Genomic DNA, 26,325 nt, shown 5'->3' on the forward strand with positions numbered 1-26,325 from the left:
CCATAGTATTTTTTTTTCCTACTATGGAAGTCAATGGCTCCAGTTAACTGTTTGGTTACTGACATTCTTTAAAATATCTTCCCTTGTGTTCAGCTGAAGAAAGAAATCCATACAGGTTTGAAACAACTTGAGGGTGAGTAAAGGATGACAGAATTTTCATTTTAAAGTGAACTATCCCTTTGACTCCTTTCATCATGAAGAATTTAGGTTCAAATTAATATTATTGTATAAAGGAAAGTGTATATTTTAGGCGAAGTCTAATTGGTCTTGCCAAGATTTTCATATTTTTAAAATCTATCTATCTATCTATCTATCTATCTATCTATCTATCTATCTATCTATCTATCTATCTATCTATCTATCTATCTATCTATCTATCTAGTCTATATCATCAGTCCATTTACAGTTTTTCTATTTATCTGTTTATCGATGTATCGCTCCATCGATCTATCTTTCCGTCCGTCCTATTGTTTAACCCTTGTGATGTGTTGAAAACCTTGTAACACCTTTTGTGCTCCTGGTCAAAAATGACCTGCCTTTTAAAAATTAGCACAGGTTTTTTATTTATTATTTGGAACTGATCGTACGCCTCATTGATCTGAGCTTATGCACCTCAGTTTTTGAATGATAAATTTGTCAATATTCAACAAACTATGAAAAAAATTCCAGTTTATCACACTAGTATGCTTCGTTTAACTAGGAAGTTTGTTTTGAAATGCTTTTATTTTGTACAAAATGGTAGTCACACTTGTGACGTTTGCGGTCAAAAAGGACAGGGCTACAAAAAAAATAGCTTATAAATCTCTCATTATGGTATATTATCCGCAAATATTGGATTCAATCTTTTTGTCAACCTTTTTTTTCCTCAATTATGACAGTTCTTGTATTTCATTTTGAAACTGATTGATTAAAAGCCTCATTGGAATCGCAAATTACACAAATTCTCAAAACCATTTGGGAAAATAGTTACCTAACCCTGGGTATAACTACTAATGCGTTTTAGTCCAATGCAATAAGGTTAACTAACATTTTCAGAGGGGAAAAAACTTGCATGACTGCTTAAAATACACCAAATAAATGTAAAAACAAACATGTTGACAGTTTTGGTTTATTCATCCATATTTATGTTTTTATGCTGTAAAATATGCTGGACACAAACATACAGCTGTGATGTTTAATATATGAATAACATACAAGCAGCAGACAAAATGAGGATTATTAAAACAGATTTATTCTGAATGTACAGTAACACTAACTCATTCTCCTAAAGATAATCATCCAGAAATGTGTGTATGTAGCTTCTGAAGGAGGAGGGAAAGTCATTGACCAAAATTGAGGGGTGTGGCTAAGCTCATTTGCATCATGACATCACAGGAAGGGCTCTATGTCGATATCGATGGCAGAGCAGGGCATGGTCAGCTCAAAACGACTGATGACATCAGGGTGAAGGACCCCAAGGTGTCCGATGCTTTTGCCACGTGAAAAGATCTCAGCACAGCGGCCAGGGAAAAAGGTGGAGTCTGTAAAAAAAAAAAAAACGATTGTACTCTTAATCTTTAGAACAAGGTTTTTTAGTATAATAATTGAGTGACTAGTTACACTAACTCCACCTACTGACGTCTGGCTGTGCTGGAGAAAATTAAAGAGGATGCTGAATTGTCAACAGTAAAAATAGTGGAGGGGTAAGAAAGTTGACGCAAATCGACCCGAGTTCAACTCCACCTTTTGCCAAACTCGCTCTATTGCCTTTTCCCATTACATATCAGATCGGAAAGGTGTTTATTTTCAATAAATATAAAGAACATTTTCAAAAAGTGGAAATCAAGTGTCTAACGTGCTTAATAATAGTGTTTAGGGTTAGCAGTAGGTGTAAAGAGGGCTTTGTCCCAATAAGGCGGCATCCATTTAATAATTTAGATCATAAAAATAATTTATCCTAAGTATAAATAGCATCTAATACTGTTTACACTCAGCCTGTTGTGAAGAAAATCCTGATGGAGTCTATTGTTATCCTTCATTCGGGTCATTTGAACAAAAACTTTATTTTTTGAGTGGTCCAAGACCCTAGGAAATTTTGTCGTACTTGAATACACACACAAAAATGAACTGGATTCAATGAGTTTTATGGTTAAAATTTAAAAAGTAAAAAAATCCTTCTCTCGCGGGTCACTTTCACCCCCTTAGGAATAAATGAAATGCAACAAATGCTTCAGTACAAAAACCTAAAAATTCTCAAAATTAACACTAAAAATGCTAAAACCTTTGCACAAAAATGATTTTATAATGTCTACACGTGTATCTGAATGCATACCGAAGAGACACTCAAGAACTAACTTTAGGACCCAGCGGAAAGAGCTTGTTTTCTCCATATAGAGCTATAAAGCCATCTAGTGACAAGAGTAATGAAATATCATATTTCTCCCCAAGAGGTTGGCAGAAACACCCAATGCAAGGCATTAAATTGTGAGTTATTTTGAATTTAAATTGAAACAAATTGAAAGAATGTGCTTAAATTATTATTAATTAATAAATTCTAGTAATTTAAATAAATTTAAAAAACGTATTAAAAAAATAGAAAGAAATTATAAAAATGAAATCAAATTAAGTATATTTTTTAGGGCTTTGGGTCACTTTGACCCACGAGGGAAGGATTTGTTACAAAGTGCGAGGGAGGGATGCTTAGAGCAAATAGCTGCCATTATTATTAGGCAACTTTGGTTATATTCTTACTTTTCACTTTTCAAGTTTTTCACTTAAAGGTGCACTATGTAGTATTTTTGCAGTAAAATATCCAAAAACCACTAGGCCGGTGTTATATATTTTGTTCAGTTGAGTACCTACAATATCCCAGATGTTTTCATCTATTTGTAAATTGTGAGAAAATTGCTATTTTAACTAAGGACAGGGACGTTTCAGCATTGCGTTTGAGGGAGTCGCCTGTCAATTGCGTCATATCTGCGTTACCCTCGGTTTCGGCTTTTATTTGGCAGGAGCGCTTTACTCTTAGCAGTGTGAACAAGTGAACCCACGGAGTAACGTCATAACATCGTTTTAAACACACTTAAATGTATCTAATATGATAAACAGAGCTGCATTACCTCAAAATCATAACCGGAAGAGCGGATCTGTGCGCGCCTCCTGCGAATGTGTCCCGTCCGGTCATAATAAAAGTCCCGGTATTCGCGAGGCGGGTATTTGTTTAACAATCGCTCCAGCAGCTTTGCTCAGGTCCATAACACTCGGTCCTGCTCTGCTTTAGACTTCAGTAGCGTTAATAACCGCATGCATGAACGTGATTTCTGCCCGAGTCCTATTTTCCACCGGCTGTGATGAGAAGACCACATCTCCCAAGATGCTGCGCTCACACTTTGCGTCATCAAACTACGCATTTGTTTTGAATAGGCGCCCTCCAGTGGACGGAAAGCTGCATAGTGCACCTTTAATATATATAATTTTTTTTTTTTTTTACTTTATTTTAATGAAAGAAACTATTTGTTGGTTTCATGACATTTTAAACAGTCTCTTTAAGCCTTTTCCATCCAAAATAAAAGAAAATGAGTATCTGACCAGTAATAAAGTCCCAATAAAAGAACTTTAACACTTCCCATTTACATTTTGCTGACCTACTGCTCGCACATAAACGCTATTAAATATTAACCACTCAAATAAATCTTTGAATATGACTCAGAGCTCATAAAACAGACTGATCCCACTCGGAGGATCAGAGGAAGGACACCATGTCGACTTTTAACATTTATGACTCACCCTGTGCCGCTTGGATGTGGTATCCTTGGCTACGGCCTGGTTTGACATCCAGCAGCTGCATGACCCGGTCCAGGAGTCCATGGATGACTTCAAACCCCGGGCTCTTGTTGTAGTAAACGGCACAGAGACGCCTGTTGTTACGGGCTCCTACGTCTGCGAGACAGATCAAGTTCAGAGACTGTTTGTTAGCACGCATTACTTGATTTGAGGACGTCAAACACACCTTTTGTTTCATCCTTCAGGACGACGTCTGAAATCTCGAACAGTTTGAGAGGAAGGGGCATCTTCCTGTTGGCAGCGACCGTTTTCAGGAGGCCAGCGAGGAGAGAGGTGCGCGCCACCTAGAGGCCAGTATGCTTTAGTTAGTCCGAGTTACTACTAACTGATTTAAGGATACAAAAGCACCCACTAGTGGACAAATGTGAGAGATAAAGTCCATAATGTTTTTGGTGGATGGTGTGTGTTACCTGAAACTCTGCAGTCTTTGGGTTAGAGATGTGGACTGCTCTGGTTTCTGCTATGTTTTTCCCGAGTTTATCTGCAATATCTTCTTGAGAACACTGCAGAGTGAGGGGATAAAGGCTATTTTATTGTAATTTAGTGTTTTTTATTTTTGAACAAGCATACAGTACATTTTGCAGTACAGGAAAGAGAACTTATTCTTCCCACCCCTACCCCCCTACCCGTAGCACTCAGGACTTGGACGGATAGACAAAATCTTAAGTAGTCACGGTACAAATATACACACCCATACAGAAGAAGGGAGAAAAATAAAATAAAAATAAAAAGTAATAATAATAATAATTTTTTGCTTTAGATTAAGTCACCATCAATTCTTTAATTTTATATATCCAATCTTTCCACCAAGACAAGGCCATTGGTTTGGCCTGGTTAGCTCGTGCGGATGACAGTTCCAAATATAATATCTCCAGTAAAGAATGCAGCCAGTGCTTAGAAGAAAGATCATGAGGTGGTTTCCATCGTTGAACAATTAACTTCTTTGCTGCCGTCAATGCAGCTAGCCAGAGTTTCCGTACCTTCTCGTTTAAAGGCAGTTCAGAGTTGTCGTTCAACAGTAGAATGACTGGATCTTTGGGAAAACGAATCTTAGTCACCTTGTACAACACATCAAGCACCATATCCCAGAATTTTTGCACATCAGGACAGTCCCAGAGCATGTGTAACAGAGTGTCCAGGCATCCAGGTCCACAAAAATTACAATAAGGGTGTGGAGATATACCCATAGCATGTCTTATGCGTGTGGTTAAATATGCCCTGTGAATAACTTTAAAATGAATAAACTGGTGGTTAGGGTTTGTGGATGCATGGAAAGTATTATACCACACAGTGTCCCATTCAATGGTTTTGTTAGAAATGTTCAAATCCAATAGCCAGGCACTAGCTTTAGGGACATTTCCTGCATTCGAATTTAATAAGCATAAATAAAAGTAAGAAACAATTCCTGTATTTGGGACATTGCCAATCCATTTCACCACTGGGTGTGTTTGAAGGTTTGCACCCCACGGAACCTTATGAACCTTTAATGCAGCACGTAATTTAAAATATAAAAATAGAGTGTTAGGTGAAATGTTAAACCTTTGAATTAAGTTTTGAAAATCTAGGATTGAATCATCTCCATTTATATCATTTAATGTTAGAATACCTTTATTAGCCCAGGATGGTTGTACAAAAGGTTGTCCACCTGAAAGTAAATTCCGATTGTGCCAAATAGGAGTCTGAGCGTGCCATATGATTTTAGGTGAACAACAGGCTTCTATCTTTTTAAATATTTGCAAAGTGTAGGAAAGTAAAGGACCGTAATATAATGAGCATTTCCTGTGTGATAGGCCTGAAAATAAAAAATCTTGCAAACAGATTGGTGTAATGCGCTCTTTTTCTATTTGCTTCCATGAAGGCTGTGAGTCTGGATCAAACCATTTCGCCACTGAGAGCAGGATAAAGGACCAATGATACAATTTAAAATTAGAGCAGCCCAATCCACCATTTATTTTACTTCTTTGAAGTGTAGACCATTTAATACGGGGACGTTTCCCATTCCAAATATATCTTATCAACAAAGAATCTAGCTTTTTCCAATAATTTACTGGTGGAGGGAGAGGAAGCATAGAGCTAATAAAGTTAATGCGGGGAAGAATATTCATTTTTATAGTTGAGATTCGGGCAGATGGTGAAGAGGGCAAACATGTCCATCTTAAAATATCTGACTCAACTTTTCCAAAAATTGACATGTAATTAACTTTTGAAATAAGGGGCAAAGTGGGTCTCAGCTCAATCCCTAAATATTTGACCTGTGTTGATACCTGAATGTTATGTGGAATATAGAAATTAAATCCATTCGATTTGAGGGGCATTAAAATAGTTTTAGAGTGATTCATTTTAAACCCAGATAGTATGCCGAATTCTTCTATAATTTGGAGGGCAATGGGTAGAGAGCGTTGTATATCAGATAAAAATAATAAAGTATCGTCCGCATACAGGGAAATAGAATGGGTTGTTGAGCCTAACTTAATCGGGGTACAAATTTTACACTGTCTAACAAACTGAGCCAGAGGCTCTATTGATAAGTCGAACATGAGGGGGGAAAGCGGGCACCCCTGTCTTGTGCCTCTATTAATTTTGAAAGTGTCTGAGATGAGTCCACCAGTAGATACCCTGGCCATGGGGTTAGTGTATAGAGTTTGTATCATTCTGATAAACTGGTCTCCAAAATTAAATTTTTTAAGTGTATACCATAGGTAGGTCCATTCCAGCCGATCAAAGGCTTTTTCGGCGTCAATAAATAGAAGGCCACTGGGTGTTTCTAATTCCTCTGCTTCTGCAATGATATGTAGCACTCTTCGAATGTTATCTGAAGCCAAACGTCCCGTAATAAATCCTGATTGATCTGGATGAATTAATTTATGTATTACTGATTGTAGACGTTTGGCAATAACTTTGGCATAAATTTTAATATCGTCATTAATCAAGGAAATGGGCCTATAGTTAGAACAGTCAGAAAGATCTTTGTCAGGTTTAGGCAAAACCGTTATTAGAGCTGTATTAAGATCTTTATGAAAATAGCCTTTGAATATGGCCTCATTTATGGTACGTAACCAAATGTGGCCAAGTAGATCCCACACCACCAGGTATAGATCTACTGGAAGCCCATCGATTCCCGGAGACTTTCTTTTATTTGAGCAAGACACTGCATTATAAAGTTCTTCTAAAGTAATTTCTGAGTCAAGGCTGTCCGCTTCCTCCTTTGAAAGTATATTTAAATCCAACTTGTCAAAAAAACTATTTAACTGGTCTGTACTGGGTTGTTTTTCTGAGGTATATAAATTTTCAAAAAATGACATGAATGTTTTGTTAATATCTGTGGGATGTGAGGTGAGACCCTTTGAACTTTGGATTGCATGGATGTTAAAACGTTGCTCATGTTTTTTTAAAGTAAGCGCAAGAAGTCGGCTTGGTCTGCTTCCGTCTATGTAGTATTTATGTTTTGTGATGTGCATTAAATATTCTGCTCTTCTTCGGAGTAGATCATTAAAAGCAGCCCTTTCAACTAATAATTTTTGTTGAGTGTCATTGGAAAAATGACTACCCAATTCCTTTTCTAATTCCCCGCATCTTCTCTCTAGTACTGATAACTGTTGAAGATAATTCTTTTTAAGTCTAGCTGAAAAGGAGATGGCATTGTTCTTTAAAAACCCTTTAATGGACGCCCATACCATTTCTTGATTAGAAACAGAGTCTTGGTTTAAATTGATAAATTCAATCAGTCCTGCTCTCAGTTGCGCAATGAAGTCCTCATCCTGCAGCAAAAAAGTATTGAATCTCCACCTGGAGTGTTTACAAGATGTATTTATCTGCAAGTGAGCTAATACGGCATTATGATCTGATACACTTTGTGGTACAAATTCAATATCAATTAGATCTGAAAGAAGTGATGACGAAATTAAAATATAGTCAATTCTTGAGAATGATTTGTGATTAGGGGAAAAATAAGTGTATTCTTTAGCTGTTGGATTATGTATTCGCCAAGCATCACACACATCTAAATCTTTAGTGAACAATCTCAGGGCTGCAGACGATTGTAATTGTGCTACTGAAACCGCAGAATTTGAACGATCCAGAACTGGATCAATCACAGCATTCATGTCAGATCCAATAATAATTGAATAACCCTGAAGAGATAGTAGGATTTTTGCAATATTTGGAAAAAAGCTGGCGTCATAAGAGTTTGGAGCATATACATTGACAAATGCAAACCTCTTTCCTTCTATTAACGTACAGCAATATGCTACTCTACCATCATCATCGGTACCTGTGCTCTCAATGATAAAACTAGAGTTGCGTTTGAATAGAATTGTCACGCCTTTTTTTTTAGATTTACAACTTGATGATACTATAGGAATGTAGTGCCTATTTTGCATTCTTTGGTTGTCATTGGTGGTTAGGTGGGTTTCTTGAAGAAACGCTACATCGATCTTTTTTCTGTGCAAAATATCTAGAACCCGTGTCCGTTTAATAGGAGAGTTTAATCCCCTGACATTAAAGGATAGTGTGTTTATTCTAACCATAATCTAAGATTTCCATACTCGTACAAAGTAAACTGTAAATTTTAGAGTTGGTTAAAAAACATACCAACAAACTATAAATCCGAATAAGGAAAAACAAAGAACCTGAGTGCTTTATGCGCCTGAGCGCCCCCTCCCACTCCCATATCCCATTTTCAAACGTCTGTGGCGATCGCGAGGCAATGTCTAAGCGCTATTCACCTAATTTGCCTCCTACCATTTTAACAAATGAGGAAATTAAAATTACAGAATGAATATTTTCAAACTCAAAAGGTCAACGTAAAATCCGTAGAAATAACAACCTATCAGCTCGTAAAAACAATAACAAAAAACAAATGGAATGGAAACAATATGGAAATAAAAGATTAGTTACCAAGTCACTGTCTTTGGACTGTGCATTACGTAGGTTATCAGCATAAACATTACTGATCTCTTTAATCAGCCTCTTCCATTTCTTCCTGAAGTGGGAAATTTAAAGATCTTCGAGCAGTTGGTACCACAGCTTCCAGACCCTCGAGGTATTTTTCAGCGTCATCCGGTGATTCGAACGAGTACTTCTGGCCCTTATGTGTGACTCGCAGCGATGCGGGGTAGATCAGGAAAGTTTCAGCGCCTTTCTGGTGAAGCTTGAATCTAACGGACGAAAATGCCTTCCTCTTTTGCGCCGTCTCATGACTGTAATCAGCATAGAATTCCAGCCGCGCTCCTCCGGGCAGAGTGGGTTTAGCTTTCCGGGCTCCTTGAAGAATAGCCTGCCTGTCGGGATAACGGAGGAGCCGGAATATCATCGATCGTGGTTTAGGTGAGTTTACATTCGAGTATACTCGATGAGCTCTGTCTATCTCGATCGGAGAAGAGCGCGCCGTGAGCTCGGGGATCCATTTAGGCAGCATTTTCTGTAAAAACCCAACTGGATCATCCCCTTCCATTCCTGTTGGTAGATTAACCAGGCGGACATTGTTGCGCCGTGACCTGTCTTCGAGATCGTTGCATTTTCGCTGGATTTGAGTAAGCTGTGACAGACAGTGGTTTGTGTCTTTTTTTGTTTTCCGCAAAGTGCCCTGGAGATCGTCCACTTTCGTTGTGACCGACGCCATACCTTTACTCAGAGAATCCATTTCTTCTCTCAACGAACGGAGAACCGCGCTGTTTTCATTGACAAAGTCATTAAAGGGGCTTAGGGCTGATTTTATTGCCTCAGTCAGCATGCTGGAAACCATTTCGCGCATAGCCTCCTGCTGTGCTTCAATTGCATGGCTAACAATTGCGGCTACGTCGTCTTCGAGCGTTTTGAGGCGTTTGCATCCCCCAGCCGATTTTTGAGGAGACATCGATTTTTTGCTAGTTGCCATTTTTGAAGTTGACTCGTCAAGTTATTGAACGCTGGCTTTATATTTCCTCAATGTGTAAACAAAAACTTAAATTAGGAGGTTTTGGTCAGGAGCCTAGTGCTGTGCGGCCATCTTGCAGCGCGCGCCACCGGAAGTCTCATAAAGGCTATTTTAAAGGAAAACAAGATAACGCAAATAATGCAAAGACAAAATAAAATAAAATAAAATAAACATTATGTTGTCCTCGTGGCTACACGCAAAAACAAATATACAGCAATCAATGTTGGGCAGTCCTTCAAAGTTGGCATGAAATGAATCAGGAAGAAAATCTATTTTCTAAGTGTATGTTATGGATAATCTTTTGAAAGCATATTTTTTGTTGACAGTACATTGGACTTTTTTTGTGCGTATAAAGTGCATCTCAAAATTATTCAACAGTCCATGTCCTAAAAAAAATTTCTTTTTCAATACTAATTTATTTTGACTGTTACATAAAAAAAGATTTCTCAATCATAAGTGGTCTCTTATTTATTTCCAGAGATATATATATATATATATATATATATATATATATAATATACACATACATATATACATACACCCACCCACAAACATACACAAACACACACATATATAATGCATCATGACTTCTTAAATGAACCAGTCAACACACAACACTCACGTAACAAGCAGGGCTGGGTTGTCTATATCGATTAAACCATTTTAATCTATCTTTGTTTTGATGAAGCGATATGGATTCTTAAAAAACAAAACCAATCTTTTAGTCTGTAATGTTTTCTGTTGCGTGTCTGCCATAAAATAATTCCAATAAGCTCTGTGGTTTGTTACTTTTGATATGAAAAAGTCTCAGCTTTCAAATTCTGTCAATTTTATTTTGAAATTCACATTGCTGTAGTGCCTCAGTTCAAGCGGTACGTGAACCGATTATCTCTTCTTCTTTACTACTAGTTATAGCACCAAATAAACATGAATGAACATCAGAAGGTACGTTGAAAGACAAAGTATAACTTAAAGAAATGTCTCATGTAATCGGGGGAAAGTACCCGTGGAAAGGCGTCAATAAGTCAGATTGTAAACAATACAGTAGTGGCCAAATGTGATGTCCGGAGGGGATATTTGTTTTAATGACCCTACAAGTTAATTAAACAATCCAAATATAAGGAATATGTTTATATTTAAAAAAGTTGTTTTTTTAAAAAATATGTGTGAAGAACAAAATGATAAACTCAAATATTTACCAAACAAAATTATTTGGTACAAAACTACAGCTACCGGTAAAATAAATTTTATGCAAAAACAACAAAACGCATAGAAAAACAAAAACATACATTGACTACAGCATAATCATTTATGATTTTTTTGCTCTCGTTTTTGCATGCTTTCATAATGTCATTATATGAAAGCCTGGCTGAAAATTATGTCTGGAAAATTTGGCATATTTCATTCTGTTATCACAAATAAAACAATTGACTCCAAGAAAAAATAAGCATATGTTTTTTTTTTAAATAATATTTGCATAAAGGGTGAAGATGTCCATTTTGCTATAGGTTGGACTTCACTACTGTATGTGCATAAACTCAGTCAGCTAAAAAAAATATATAATTTTTTGCAAAATATGTGCAGTATTTTATTTTGTTTACATTTCAACAACAAATTGGAAACAATTATACAAATAAAAAGTTTATATAAAAACTGCCTAAAGTGCAATTGAAATATTTGCATACATGTGTATTATTTATTATATCTAAAAATAAGTAGTAATTTACTTTTAAACGTTTAATATTATAGCAATGTATCAACTGACAGGGTTTCCTGTATAGTTTACATTAGTTGAGAGCTTGGATTCCTTATTACTGAATCGAATTGAAATCAAAATCGAGGTTGTGATGTTTAACCAGTCATAAAAAAGTATGACAATTTGCATACACAAATCTAGTTAATACTGCACATTTAATTCTAATGCTCAGAGAGAGGGTGGAATATTAGGGGGAAATGCAAAAAATATGCTTAATATAAGAGAGAGGAGTGATTTCTAACCAGAGCGAATGTCAGAGCTTCAGTAAACCCGGCGGCTGCAAGGTCTTGCCTCAGTAACTCCGTCAGTTTATTTAGAGGGAGCTGCAAATACAAAAACACGGCATAATCAGCACTGACCCTTTAAAATGATCTGCGTGTAACTGCTCAGAACGAATGTTTTTCGGGCGAACCTGATTGGCTACTGTGTACGTGCGTGGCGTGCTCCTGACGATGTTGTTGAAGCCGTACGCTATGGCGGCGTCCTCCATGATGTCACAGGCATGGATGACATCAGAGCGTGTGGGCGGGATCTCAACCTGGATCTGATTGCCCTCGTCGCTGACCTCCGACTTCAAACACATCCGGGTCAGCAGCTGAGCGATGCTTTCGGCTGATTCACTGAGAGAGAGCAGAGAGAGTGTGATCAGTGTTCAATCTACTGCCCGAAACCTGAGAAAGGAAGGAGTTAAAGCTCAAACTCAGCTCCTGATGGACAACTGTCCTGGAGAGTTTAGCTGACTTGAGGGGGTGTAAATCTTGGGATCATTTTTCATTTTCGGGTGAACTATCCCTTTAAGGGTATAGGGTGCGATTTCGGACACAGCAGGTGTCTTGGAGCTGGTTGGAGCTAAAGTCTGCAGGTCAGCGGCCCTCCAGGAGCAGATTTTGACATGAGCTCTAATGAGATTTAAAATGTGCTCACTCGATCCCAACTTTTTTGTTGATGAAGTCCCCAGACAGTGTCTCCGTCCTGTACGCCAGCTCCTAAAGTCAGCAAATAACAGAACGATTTACAAAAATTACCATTTATTTTAAGATATGCTCCTTAAAGGGATAGTTCACTTTGAAATTAAATTTTGATATGTTTTAGCTTACCTCATGGGCATCCGAGATGTAGGAGTATTTGTTTCCCCAGTAGTTTCATTTTTGATCATTTTAGGTCAAACCGTTCTCGTCTGTGCCGCACATAATGCAGGTCTATGGTCACCACCTCAAAGAGCATACACAGAGACGTCCAAATTAAACAATCCCCCATCGTAAGTACACACTGATGGCCTAAGACACGAAAACGAACAGTATTTATATCGTTTTTACCTCTTGTACACCACTACGTCCGACTGATCCGAGGGCGCGCGTGCGTGTTTCCTGTGGCGTACAAGAGGTAAAAACTATATAAGTACTCTCTCACACACTGCTCGTTTTGTGTCTTAGGCCATCAGTGTGTACTTACGATGGGGGATTGTTTAATTTGGACGTCTCTGTGTATGCTCTTTGAGGTGGTGACCATAGACCTGCATTATGTGCGGCACAGACGAGAACGGTTTGACCTAAAATGATCAAAAATGAAACTACTGGGGAAACAAATACTCCTGCATCTCAGATGCCCATGAGGTAAGCTAAAACATATCAAAATTTTATTTCAAAGTGAACTATCCCTTTAAAGCCATTATTTTTAATCTGGGTTTAATATTTAGTCATGCTTACAAGTTAAGCTCTATCAACAGCATCTGTTGCACTAAAATGAGTTGTACTGTTTGGAATAATAATAATATTAATAATAATGCTTTCATTCAGCAAGGATGCATTAAATTGATCAAAAGTGACAGTAAAGACATTAATAATATTACAAAATGTTTTTTATTTCTAATAAATGCTGTTCTTTTGCGCTTTCAATTCATCAAATAATCCAGAAAAAATAGTCTCATGATTTCAAGAAAAATATAATCAATTGTTTTCAACATTGATAATAATCATAATTGTTTCTGGAGCAGCAAATTATACTGATTTCTGAAGGATCATGTGACACTTAAGACTGTAGTAATGATGCTGAAAATTCAGCTTTGATCACAGGAACAAATTACCTTTTACTATATATTACAGTAGAAAAACGATATTTTGAATTGTAATATTTCACAATTTTTGCTAGCCTGGATGCCAGCCGAACTTAGCCCAGCCCACAATTTTTTTAGGTCGGGCAATTCGGTCTGGCCTCACTCCATAGAGGAGTAATTATCCCCGAACAGAAACTGTTCGGACCAATGAAATCATCAGGGCGGGCTTTAGCCGATGACGGACAGATGATCAACAGTAACGTAATCATGCACGTCATCAAAGGGGCTTGGGTTATATTTGTTTGAATCCTAAACGGAGAGCTTGTTTGTATCTGCATTCACCATCTCAATTTCTCTCAGAAATGATGATCATGTTGGATAAGTACTCTGTGTATCATTAAATTATTTTACAACACTGGCAAAGATCGTCAAAGATTCCAGTCTGATTTCAGCGCGCGTGCAGACAGGGTTGCCAAGTTTCTTACAACGAAACGCGCCAACTACCAGCCCTAATAGCTTCTCGGGGAAAAATGCCGTTTGGGGGTAAAATGTGTGTTATTTTGGCAAGGTTGCCTGCTAAAATTCACACTTATGGGTCTATATATCACATAATAGTCGCTTCAACCCGCAGAAAAAACGCGGACTTGGCAACACAGTGCAGTTGAACTCTGTTGACATTTGACAATGCGTCCCTTCGTTGCTCTGATTGGTTGTTGGTCCATCCAATTGATGTCTTTCCTGATTCGGTTGAAACACGCCTCATAATCAAAGCCCAATGGAGCAGTGAAAGACTCATATTCTGACTAGAATTGAGTATGACCATGTCAGGCTAAATTTTTATCGTATTTTTGGTCAAATAAATATAGCCTTGGTGAGCAGAAGAGACTTTTTTCAAAAACAACAACAAAAACCGAAATTTTTAAACAGTACTGTATAATTTTTTTCTATATCTACTATATATTGCTGAAAAAGCTGTAAAGTTCTTCTGGTTTTGTGCAACAGCTGTAATTCCCGCGGGTCGCATGGATCCTCGCATGGACATCGTGTGAAAGTTAAATGATCGTGAATGTCAATAGAGCTCAACTTGTATTTCACATTGCATATTCCATTCATTTCGGTGTAGTTAAAAACTGAATACATACAGGATACACACACAATCTGCCATCAGGATAAACAACCTCTGCCTCCTCAACCCTGAAGAAAGAGACAAGCACATCTTAGAGCACTTAGTGTGAATGAAAACTGAAGACGCTGTAAAACAATGAGAACAGGACTCACGTGAACGGCTCCTCACAGTATTCACTAAACATGGTCACTACCATGTCCAGCGTGATCTTTGCCTGCAAACACACACACACACACACACACACACACAAAAAAAGCATCTTGTAGTTCAAATAACCAGTCACTCAGGCCACAGAGATAACAATATATATGTATACTTATACACACTGCATGCCTTTTTCAGGATTCTTTGATGAATAGAAAGTTTATTTGTCACTTTTGATGAATTTAATGCATCCTTTAAGAATAAAAGTGTTAGTGAGCATGTTTACACGCACACCAATATGCAGATAACTACCAAAAATCAGTTCATTTATATAACCTGATTTACATGCAAATAAATAACTGTGTTTACAAGACTATTAAAAAGAACAGGTTACTGCCGGGTGGTGACATCAAAACATAAGCATTCATGTATTTCACTCTCTTTCTTATGAAAGTTGTGGTGTTAAATAAAGCATTATAGGTGCAGTGTTTAATATTTATGAGGATCTATTGACAGAAATGCAATATAGTATACATAACTATGTTTTCAGTGGTGTATAAAGACCTTAAATAATATATCGTAATGTTTTTATTACATTATAATGAGTCATTTATATCTTCAAACACTGCGGGTCCCCTTACAGTGAAATCGCCATTTTGTGCCGCCATGTTTCTACTTTCTACAGTAGCCCTTAATGGACAAACTTCTTTACAGAGCACTAGCTACTCTCTGCTGTCTCAGACGACATCTTTGTCCTGTGTAGGCTATCGTAGCTTCTCGATGTGTTTCGAAACGGAGGGGTGAGCGGTTCCAATTCACAACCTCACAGCTAGATGCCGCAAAAATTACACACTTTAAAAACCACAGAGTAATTCTAAATGTCAATGGGAAACTTGGCACTCGCTATGTCACTCATATTTGAAGTTTCTATAACTGTACCACTGCATAAGATGAGAAGACTTTTTTGGGGGGTCAAGAAAACCAAAACACTCGCTGTAGCTGGATGTGCTTAAATCTGCCATATAAGGACGCTTTCCTGTCACATATCACACACACTGTAATGTAATTATTACAAATGATACCTATTGAGGTCTGATATTGAGCTCATATTTGATGTCAGTAAAGCGGTTTACCTTTGTGAGGTCTGTGGCCGTGCACTCAATGAAAACGTTCTTTGTGTTTAATGAGATTTTGCTGTGGTTTCCTGGGAGAGAGAGAGATAAAAATACAAAACTTAACCAACAGATGTAGATGCAGAACACAAATCACGAAGCTTAAAGATGAATTTGAGTTCCTGCGAAAGCATGCGTGTGTTTTTAACTCACCGTTGATGATGGGAGGCATCGACAGGACGACTCCATTACTGTCATATATGATGGGGTAGAGAGGTTCGCTCTCGATGATATGCAGGTAGTGCCTCAGATGACTGTCAGCCTACAAGATATTAAATGTATTCATAAAAGATATCAGCAGTCACTCCAACCAGCCACTTCGGCGGGTTGAATTTTATGCATAATGTATATTTATTTCTCAATTGTAGTCTTTTAAAAGGGCATCTGAAATAATAAATACATATCAATATCACTATCTAAAACGCTTCAATACTCGTTTTCCACAGAATAGAAACATACCCGCTGCTCTTTCTTGCTCTCTCATATCTCCAACAGCGAGTGACACACAAACTCTCCCCCTTGTTTCATTTGCTCCGGGTAAATATTGTTGCCGTTACAGGACTTGCATTTCAACGTGGGAATTTTGGAAAATGATCCACAATTTTACTCATTACCACAGATTTTGTGCTCTCACCAAAAGTGCGGCGTATCCTCTCACCACTAAATTTAGATCTTTTGTTGCTGCTTATTGCGCTTAAACAGTCAAATACACACAAAATAATGTCGAAATGCCAGTCTTGGTGAGTATATTCACATGAACAGTCAGTTCTGTTTTAAGTGAACATTACAAGCTGAGAAAGATAACTCATGTGTAACAGTATAAGGGATCTGTGTGTCAGGTCTTAAAGTGACAGCAGCCCAATAAACCTTCCGTTCAAAAGTTGATTTGCACGATTTTTTATATTTTTAGAAGAGGTCTCTTATGCTCCCCAAGGCTGCATTTACTTTATTAAAAAACAAACAAACAAACAAAAAGTAATATTGTGAAATATTATTAAAATGTATTTTTTTCTCCTATTTTTGAGATATTGTAAAACATAATTTATTCCTGTGATCAAAGCTGAATTTATCATAACTACTTCAGTCCTCAGGGTCACATGATCCTTCAGAAATCAGTATAATATAAGGATTTGATGCTCAGGAAACATTTATGATTATTATCAGTGTTGAAAAAACATTTTTCAGGATTATTTGATGAATAGAAAGTTAAAAAGAACAGCATTTATTTTAAATAGAATCTTTTGTAACAGTATAAATGTCTTTAGAAACACAAAATGGCTATTTCACTGTTAGTGGACCTGCGGCGTATGTCAGAAATGACTCATTTTAAAGGTAATAAAAACATAACGGTTTATTATGTAAGATACACCACTGAAAACATAGTAATGTATATTTTATTGTATTTCTGGTAATAGATCCTCACATATACTAAACACTGCATCTTTAAAGCCGCACTTGGCTACTTTTGCTCTCGGGGTCCCCCTACAGTTTGGAAAAAATAATGTCCTCAACTACTGTCGTAAGCTCTGTCCTCCTACAACAGGGGATGCCATCGCACGTGCATTTGTTGACATGACAGCCCTGAACTAGTGACGCGCGGTCGTCTCATAACCCGCGGACCCCGTATGTCTATTTAATGGTCACGGATGCGGGGCGGGTTGTAAAAATATATACAGTGGTGCGGGGCGGGCCAAATAACTTCATAAAAGCGTCCCCGTGGGTTGGTGCAGCACTAACAGTTCCCCTGAACACTGCAGGAGGAGTTCACATGCAGGTGTTCTTCTGGCGTCGCGTGTGAAATGTCTTCATCCCAGGTACAGTCAGTGGCATGTTTCAGCATGTCATATGAATATCATTATTAATGGGTTTTATTTTTTTTTAAATGGCGAAAAATAATCACGATGCTCACGTTTACAAGCCAGCGTCATTATAGTAGTCTGTTGGTTACCGTTGAACAGAATCTATATGATACTTCAGTTCAATGTTTGAGTGGTCGGTAATCACCGTAACAAGCAGGACAGCATCGGTCGGGCACGCCTCCTTCAGCTCACGCCGACGAGCAAACACTGGTCACATGTTGATCCTTGTCCTGCCTTTAATCCCATCACTTTTTCGTTTCCTCTTATTGCTTTCCTCCAACAAAACCTTTTCTTTCTTATTTGTCTCTGCTGCTTCGGACATGACTATATTATCCGACGAACAAAGTTGGGCTCGCACGTCTGAATTTAAGGAAGTGTGGGTGTTGGTGGAAGTGACGTATATGCCGTAAAGCAGTTGAATTTTGTAGTTCTTTTTGTTCTCGGGTTACTACACGAAACCCGAAGTTTAAAAGTACGATTAAAAACGATACAGACCCCATCAAGCTATGGCAGACGTGTCATTCAACCTATTGTAAGTCGATTTATCATCACAAGAGTCTTAAAAAATATATTATGAAGGTTGAAAAGTTACCTAGTGCTGCTTTAAATAGAAATGTTTACATTTTAATATTTCACAATATTACTGTGTTTTTGTGTTTTTAATCAAATGAATGCAGCCTAAGTGCATTAGTGACTATCTGTCCTTAACAGCCAATCAGATCTCACCTTATAGAGACTCATGAGCTCAGTGGCGGTGTACTCTTTGCTCTGATTGAGCGGTTGGAAGCGGATGTCTGCGGGTGGTTTGGCTGTGTAGGTGAATGGACCGGAGATGGTGTCCAAATCATGAGTTCCTATGGCAACCAGCGTCCTTTTCCTGATGAGAGAACAGCACAGTGATAAAACATCAGAATCTGCTGCGACTCTTCTCATGATAAAGCAGCAAGTGTGTGTGTGTGTGTGTGTGTGTAGTCATGTTTTTGTGACATATGAGGACACAAATGTGTATAATGACATGGGTATGACATAGGTATTACAATGAGAGGGTGAAATATGAGGACATTGGCCGTGTCCCCACTTTTCAAAATGCGTATAAATCATAGTTTTTTGAGAAAGTAAAAATGCAGAATGTTTCCTGTGATGGGTAGGTTTAGGGGTAGGGGCAGTGTAAGGGGATAGAAAATACAGTTTGTACTGTATAAAAACCATTACGCCTATGGAAAGTCCCCATATGTCACAAAAAAAAAAAAAAAAAGTGTGTGTGTGTGTGTGTGTGTGTGTGTGTGGACTGGCCTGCAGACGTTCTGGTGCAGTTTCTCCTGCAGCTCTATGAAGCTGTCGTAGCGTTCCTGAGTGAAGGTGATGTTGCGCAGTACAGCGGCTACGGCGTGCGGCCTGACAGACGCCGTCTACGGGAACACGCAAGAAATATCTCATTTCAGCACGGCAACCATTACATTAAATGATCTCCATTCTTCACTTTGGCTGATGGTTTCTCACTGTGCTTGAGCTCTTAGGAAAATCAATATAATTAAACCTCTGAACTGAAATATGACACTGATATAAACCTCCTCAGTTATGACCAGCCGCTGAGGCTCTCCTCCATTTGCCGGACTCACACGCTTGTACCGGGGAGCATCCATCCTAGAGAACACAAACAGTCCCATATCAAACACATAAAGGCATCTGACAGACAGCAGAGCGACAGACACGAGTCTTACCTCTCCTTAAAGACCTGCAGACCCCTGACCAGACCCTCCAGACACAGAAGATCATAGCGGTTGGCTGGAACGTCGATCTTATACAGCACCACATCAGACGCCCCCTCTGCCTTCTCATCGCCCTGCTCTCGGCTTATAATGTCCTTCTCTGACGTCTACACATAATTATTATAAACAGATTGTAATTTATTATAATTTCTGTATTATATCATAAATATATATTTTGTTTGTGTATATAAATATATATTGTGTGTGTGTGTATGTAATATATATATACACATACACGTATAAATATAAAGTACTTATTATAGAAACAAATATTATATGGTGGTTGAGGAGAGACCCCTGACATGAGTGTGAAGCGCTTTGGGTGTACAGTTGTACATTTGAAAGCGCTATATAAATGCCTCATTCATTCACTCATTCATTCATATTATATATTGTAACTTGTATTGAGTACATATTTTATTATATATTTAATATATAACTTAATAAATAAAATATAATAATGTAGTCATATTATATTATATATATATAAAGAATGATTATGTGTATTCATAAATTATAAAAATAATTATATACTATTATAAAACAAATTATACTCTGTCTACATATATGTTATTTATTCATAATACAGAAGTATAAAGACCAATACATCGGTATATTATCAGCATGTAAAGAAATATATTTTCATATGACTTACGATTTCGTCCAGCTCGAGTCCAAACTCGAAACACAGCTCATCAAACTCTTCATCCGCTAACACACGAATAGAAAATAAATTAAATGCAATTATTTTAATGTCGCTTAATGATGGCGTCATCAATACGCTTCCAGATTGACATCTGAGCTTTTTTAATGAGTGAAGAATAAAAATAACATTTCAAGAAATAAAGCATTACTGCATTCACCAGACTGGAAAACTGTGTGTATATATAAAGTATAAGACAAAATATCAAGTAAAACTGTAAAAATCTCAGAATAATTCGAATCTGATGCAATCGCTGCGACACATTGGACACATTTGGTTGTTATTTAAATCCGGTTTTGAGTCTCAATATGAATTTGTTCAGTAATGATCCCACTCCCAGTATAATAAATGACTTCTATAGTATGATTTGTTTTATTTAGATATTTCTCCATGATTTCAACAGATGCAGACAGTCACGCTGTCACACTCACACATCCTGAGCACATTTCCCCTCCAACACACACACACACTCACTGCATGCGCTCGCTTTATAACACTGATCAATGTTAAACACGCACTGTATGTTTGTCCCAGAGCTTCAAACAGCAGATCTCTCTTCACACTGACTGTCGGCATGGTCGCAGCTGATGATCACCGGCCCGGGGCTGATCTGATCCGGTCCTGGACAGAGGAGCGAGCGAGCGTCACTCTACAACACTCTTTCAAAATAAAAGCACAAATACAACAACATAGAAAAGACCTACATTTAAACAATAAAAGTCCCAATTGAGAACTGGGTTATTACCATAGACTGTAAAAAAATATTTATTGTTTCAGTTTTTCGCAGCCGCTTTGGTGCATTTCTCACAGATAGGCCTATTTAAATTTGTACAACATTTAATGCAGTTCTCAAAACAATTAGGCCTAGTACAAACTGCAAAACCTCGTTGATAACCTGCAAAAGCGCGTCACTTGCTCAAAATGGATACTCATTCCTCAAAGTATTCATGTTAATGAAAGTGTCAGTGTCATCAAGATGAAAAGTCTTGACACCATTGTTTATGAACAAAACAGTCAAATGGCTTTGTCATGTTTTCATTATGAGAGTTTACTATAGCTAAATGTGTTCCTCCAATGTAAAAAAGTCAGATCTTTGTGACTACATGAACATGCTCTAGACAGCACTGTATATATATATATATATATATATATATATATATATATATATATATATATATATATATATATATATATATATATGCACAGCCATTTGAAAAATACAGTAGAGTTACACATTACTGTATTTAGTGAGGTAACAGTAGCCTAGGGGTTTTCAAACTGGGGTCCGGGGACCCTCAGGGATCCTCCAGATGGTCCTAAGGGGTCCCCAGAAAATTTCAGAGACTAAAAAAGAGACACAAAAAAAATGTGATTCTATTCCATCTAATTGTATTCTGTTTCATTTCTAAATGTTTCTCTCATGTCTTGCCATATAGGCTACTTTCCAGAATTGTGTTTGCTTTGTATCTTTCTGAGTCCCCTTTATCTTGCTCACTGGGGATGTAACGCAGTATTTTTAACACAGTATGTAAGCTGCTGTGTTAAGAATTATAATAATTTATTGTGAAAGATGTGAATACAAATCATTTTTAATTGAATGAAATGTTCTTTAGGTTTTTACAGCGAACAATTTATTAATTTTGGAAACAATATTTTGTAGTCATAATATCACAATTTATCTAAATGTTTAAATGTTTTTTTCATAGGCCTACATAAAAATAGATAGGTTTTAGGAAGGGGATCCCTATAAAATATTCATCATATTTGGGGGTCCTTGGCATCATAAAGTTTGAAAACCCCTGGCCTACAAGACACTGGATATGTTTCACATTTTTGCATATGCTCTTTGCAGTTCTAATTTGTTCACCTAATTGTGCAAAAGAAAAAATACACCCTTATTTACAACAAACAAACTCCCTTTTTTGGGTAGAGCTGTGCACAACTGTAAAACAATATTGCATATTGGAACTGAACATACAACAACTAATACTTCACACACCCCTTCTCATCAGCGAAAGTTGAGATTCACCGCAGAGAGAATTTTTTTCAATTTAGGAGACATTTTCAAGACAAAAAAAAAAAGATTTACTTTTTTTGTACAATTAGCTTTACAGATTTTGACAACTATTTCAAATGTTTTGTATGCAATGATTCAAGCAATGAAATGAGCACTATTCGTTTTATTTGAAATGACTATTCAGCATATAGCCTACAAGTAGTTATTTTGACTAACATCACATAAGCAAATGATAATCTTATAAAACAGCAGAGATTTGTATGAAAGCAGTTGATGCATGTCCAAAAGCATTTGCAATTTGTTAGAAGGAATGAGAAACTGCTACTATGATGTGCACAAATGACTATATGCTGTGGAGGTTGAACTAACTGTATAAATAGTGATGTGAGAACTTAACTAAAGCAACTGAGAAAAACTCTAAATGATCGCATTTAAAAAGGCATTTAAAAAAAACTTAATTTATTTAAAGGTGGATGGATGGATGGATGGATGGATGGATGGATGGATGGATGGATGGATGGATGGAGATAGATAGATAGATAGATAGATAGATAGATAGATAGATAGATAGATAGATAGATAGATAGATAGATAGATAGATAGATAGATAGATAGATAGATAGATAGATAGATAGATAGATAGAGTGGCATAAGTGTTCAGTCTGTCTGTCTGTTGCAGTTGTTCTCCAGTCCGGTGGGCTACGCTCTCTCCCCAGCGCGCTCAACGTGTCACGACGTTCGCGGACGGTTGTGTTGAGTTTCTGAGCTTCTATCTCATGCGGCCTCGTCGCGATTATTCAGATTACACATGTTTTTTCGGATCCAGGAGAATATATCCAGAGATATATTGAATTAATAACGCCCATGGACATGGATGCGGTGAATGCCTTTAACGGGGAGGTGAGCGTTCGCGTTTTATTTGCCGTTTACCCTTTAGCATTAGCCGAGCGCGCGCTTAGCTACTCCAAAACAATCCTTGTTTACGCGTTCATTGCTCATTAGTGGATGAATATCAGACTCCTTTTGCTGTTTAAAATTATAAATAGGAAAATAAAAACCTAAATATAGTTAAGTATATGTGATATGAGTCAATTTAGTTTGTTTAGTCACCTTCCACCTTTTCGTGCTTTCAAATTGCGCTTAACTAAAAAATGATTTAGCGCTCGCATCACACTTATGTTTATACAGATGTTAATTAAGTTATATATCATATTTATTTTATATTCGTTCAGTCTAGTTTTGACTGGCTGTTGTAATATAACTGAATGTTGAGATTTTCAGTGGCGCCCCCTCAGAGATCGGGTTCAGAGACCCGATCAACTCCACAGATGATTTAATCTTTAAGAAGATTAAATCATTTAATCTTTAAGAAGATTAAATCATTTGAAAAATGCTCTAAGGGTGTTGTGATGTTTTCGTTGAGTTTGTTATGAGGTTAAGTTCATGTTGTGTTGTTTATGTAATCATAATGGTGTTGTTTATGCCTTTTCTCTTGTGTTTGAGATTGCCAGTAACCGAGCTGAAAGTTTTGCATGTTATTGTGATGTTCAGTTTCTAATGAGGGTTTATTGGGCATGTCTCCTCCTCTGTAGATGTCGTCCATGATGGACATGACTCCCCCGATCTCTCGAGCCAAAATGATGTCTGTAACCAAAGCAGGAATCAAAGCTATCAAGGTGAGTCAGAACGGGAACATGGGTGTCATGAAATGATTCTGATAAATTAGCAAGAATGAACTGACTTTATATTTGAGTTTCCAAGTATTTTGAGTGTGTTGATTTTTATCTAAGAAAATGTTTAAAAGATTTTTTTATCCATGGATATGAGGGAGAGCCAGATATACGGGTGGATGGATAGACAGACAGATAGATAACAGACTGATAGACATCCGACGATAGATAGATGATAGACGGATGGGTGGATGATAGATAGTTGAATGAATGAAATGGATGGATGGATATATAGATAGATGCATAGATAGATAGATATGTCTATCTATTTAATCCATCCATCCATCTATCATCCGTCTATCTCATCCATCTATCATCCGTCTATCTCATCCATCTATCATCCATTCATCTGTCCGTCTATCATCCATTCATCTGTCCATCTATCTCTCATTCACCCACCCACCCATCCATCCATCCATCCATCTATCATCTGTCTGTCTATCTATCTCATCCATCCATCCATTAATCCATCTAACTATCATCCATCCATACATCCCTCTATCTGTCTATCCATGACTGAAATGGAAGGATGGATAGATAGATAGATGCATAGATAGATATATCTATCTATTTAATCCATCCATCCATTAATCCATCTAACTATCATCCATCCATACATCCCTCTATCTGTCTATCCATATATCTATCTATTGTCTGGAGTAGATGATAGACGGATGGATGATAGATAGACGGACGGACCATGAATGTATTAAATAGTTAGATTGTTAGATTGACGGATAGATAGAAATACACACACGGATGGATAGTTCTACAATGGATGGATAGGTAGGACGGATGATTGGTAGATTAATTGATTTGAAATCCACACAAATGTTTTTTTTTATAGATATATATTATTATCTTCTACCTACACAATCACATATTGATGTTGATGTAGTCATGTAAACATTTTATATGGTAGCAAATTAAATATAATTAAAGATTTTGATAGCTGATGCTGAAAGTTGTTTAATTGGTTTAAAAATATATCATAGTTATTGTTTATTACTCACTTTAAATGTACAACACTTTTTTAAAATGTTCTTTTGTGACTGTTTTTTTAAATATTCATTTGTTTTGTTAGCTTTACAAGCACGTTGTTCAGATCGTGGAGAAGTTTATCAAGAGGGTATGTAATAAACTATATATTAACATTCTTGTACTGAGGATTGCTGTTATTATGGGATGGTAATGAATTATTATTATTTTTTTTCCTGTCAGTGTAAACCAGATCTAAAGGTTGCTGGTCTCTATGTGGTCGACTCCATTATCCGACAATCCCGCCATCAGTTTGGCGCAGACAAAGATTTGTTTGGTCCGAGGTTTTTGAAAAACTTCACTGTAACGTTTCAGAATCTTTTCCAGTGCCCAGCCGAAGACAAGGTACTGAGTAACCACCTCCAGATTTTCCAGAGCATATTTCTGTGCAGCCAGGTGAATTTACTGATGGGTGTTGTTTGTTGAAATGTAGGTGAAGATATTGCGCGTGTTGAATCTGTGGCAGAAGAATGATGTGTTTGGCATGGACGTCATTCAGCCGCTGTCAGACATGGCCACAGCTCCAGTACTGCCTGTTTTAGAGAACGGAACCGCAGTCGCCGCCGGTAAATGAGAAAAAGAAAATGAATGTTTTGTTTTTCAGCTGGATCACATTTGCTTCTATACATTTTTTATTGTGCCTTTTGAGTCAGTCCTAAGTTACACTACCATTGAAAAGTTGGGAGGCATTCAGATTTATAATTGTTTTTAAAAGAAGTCTCTTCTGCTTACCAATCCTGCATTTATTTGGTCAAAAACACAGTTAAAACAGTAATATTGTGAAATATTACAATTTCAGTTGTTTTCTATTGGAGACAGTGTTAATTTCGTTGATGAATAATTTTTGTCAATTCAATTTTTAAAAATGAGATGAATGACAAACTGTCGCAAGTTTATTGAGATTTTTGTCAACGGATAAAAAAACAAGACAAATGTTAAGCAGGGGCTATTTGGGAAGAGATCCAGTCAGAACTGTGTGGTAAATGCGCACATATAAACTGTAACATGCTGATCTACCTGTCAGGACATGATTTGGCACACACTTGCATCATAAAACCTAAAAAAATGTAAATGTCTGGGAGAAGGAGACGAGCAGACATATGGATAGATCTGGAAAACCATGACAGCACAAAAAAGAGCTCTAATCTGAATGGACAAATACACACAAACAACATTGTCAAAATGTCCGTTTTGGAGAGTATTCACTTAAACACATTCGGTA

The 26,325-nt window shown here is 37.2% G+C and overlaps 2 protein-coding genes across 2 annotated transcripts in view; one reads left to right on the forward strand and one right to left on the reverse strand.

The window, feature by feature from the left end:
- Positions 1 to 1,160: 1,160 nt before the first annotated feature.
- On the reverse strand, positions 1,161 to 20,974 carry farsb (phenylalanyl-tRNA synthetase subunit beta). Its single transcript, XM_067451290.1, has 17 exons — positions 20,837 to 20,974; positions 20,271 to 20,326; positions 19,568 to 19,722; positions 19,415 to 19,490; positions 19,140 to 19,255; positions 18,573 to 18,723; positions 16,141 to 16,249; positions 15,949 to 16,019; positions 14,824 to 14,885; positions 14,688 to 14,739; positions 12,417 to 12,478; positions 11,905 to 12,112; positions 11,735 to 11,815; positions 4,233 to 4,325; positions 3,989 to 4,106; positions 3,766 to 3,918; positions 1,161 to 1,520 (listed from the first exon to the last, which is right to left on the reverse strand). Exons 1-17 carry the CDS (start codon positions 20,892 to 20,894, stop codon positions 1,369 to 1,371), a joined length of 1,773 nt encoding a protein of 590 aa, XP_067307391.1. The 5' UTR covers positions 20,895 to 20,974; the 3' UTR covers positions 1,161 to 1,368.
- A 2,066-nt stretch (positions 20,975 to 23,040) lies between these two features.
- The window catches only part of scaf4b (SR-related CTD-associated factor 4b), a 50,703-nt gene continuing 47,418 nt past the window's right edge, over positions 23,041 to 26,325 (forward strand). The window contains exons 1-5 of the mRNA XM_067451291.1: positions 23,041 to 23,235; positions 23,928 to 24,011; positions 25,150 to 25,194; positions 25,287 to 25,448; positions 25,537 to 25,669. Of these exons, the coding sequence (XP_067307392.1) occupies positions 23,200 to 23,235; positions 23,928 to 24,011; positions 25,150 to 25,194; positions 25,287 to 25,448; positions 25,537 to 25,669 (460 nt within the window). The 5' untranslated portion in view covers positions 23,041 to 23,199. The remainder of the gene's footprint in view (positions 23,236 to 23,927; positions 24,012 to 25,149; positions 25,195 to 25,286; positions 25,449 to 25,536; positions 25,670 to 26,325) is intronic.

Source organism: Pseudorasbora parva, chromosome 8, assembly GCF_024679245.1.
Source record: "Pseudorasbora parva isolate DD20220531a chromosome 8, ASM2467924v1, whole genome shotgun sequence".
NCBI lineage: Eukaryota > Metazoa > Chordata > Actinopteri > Cypriniformes > Gobionidae > Pseudorasbora > Pseudorasbora parva.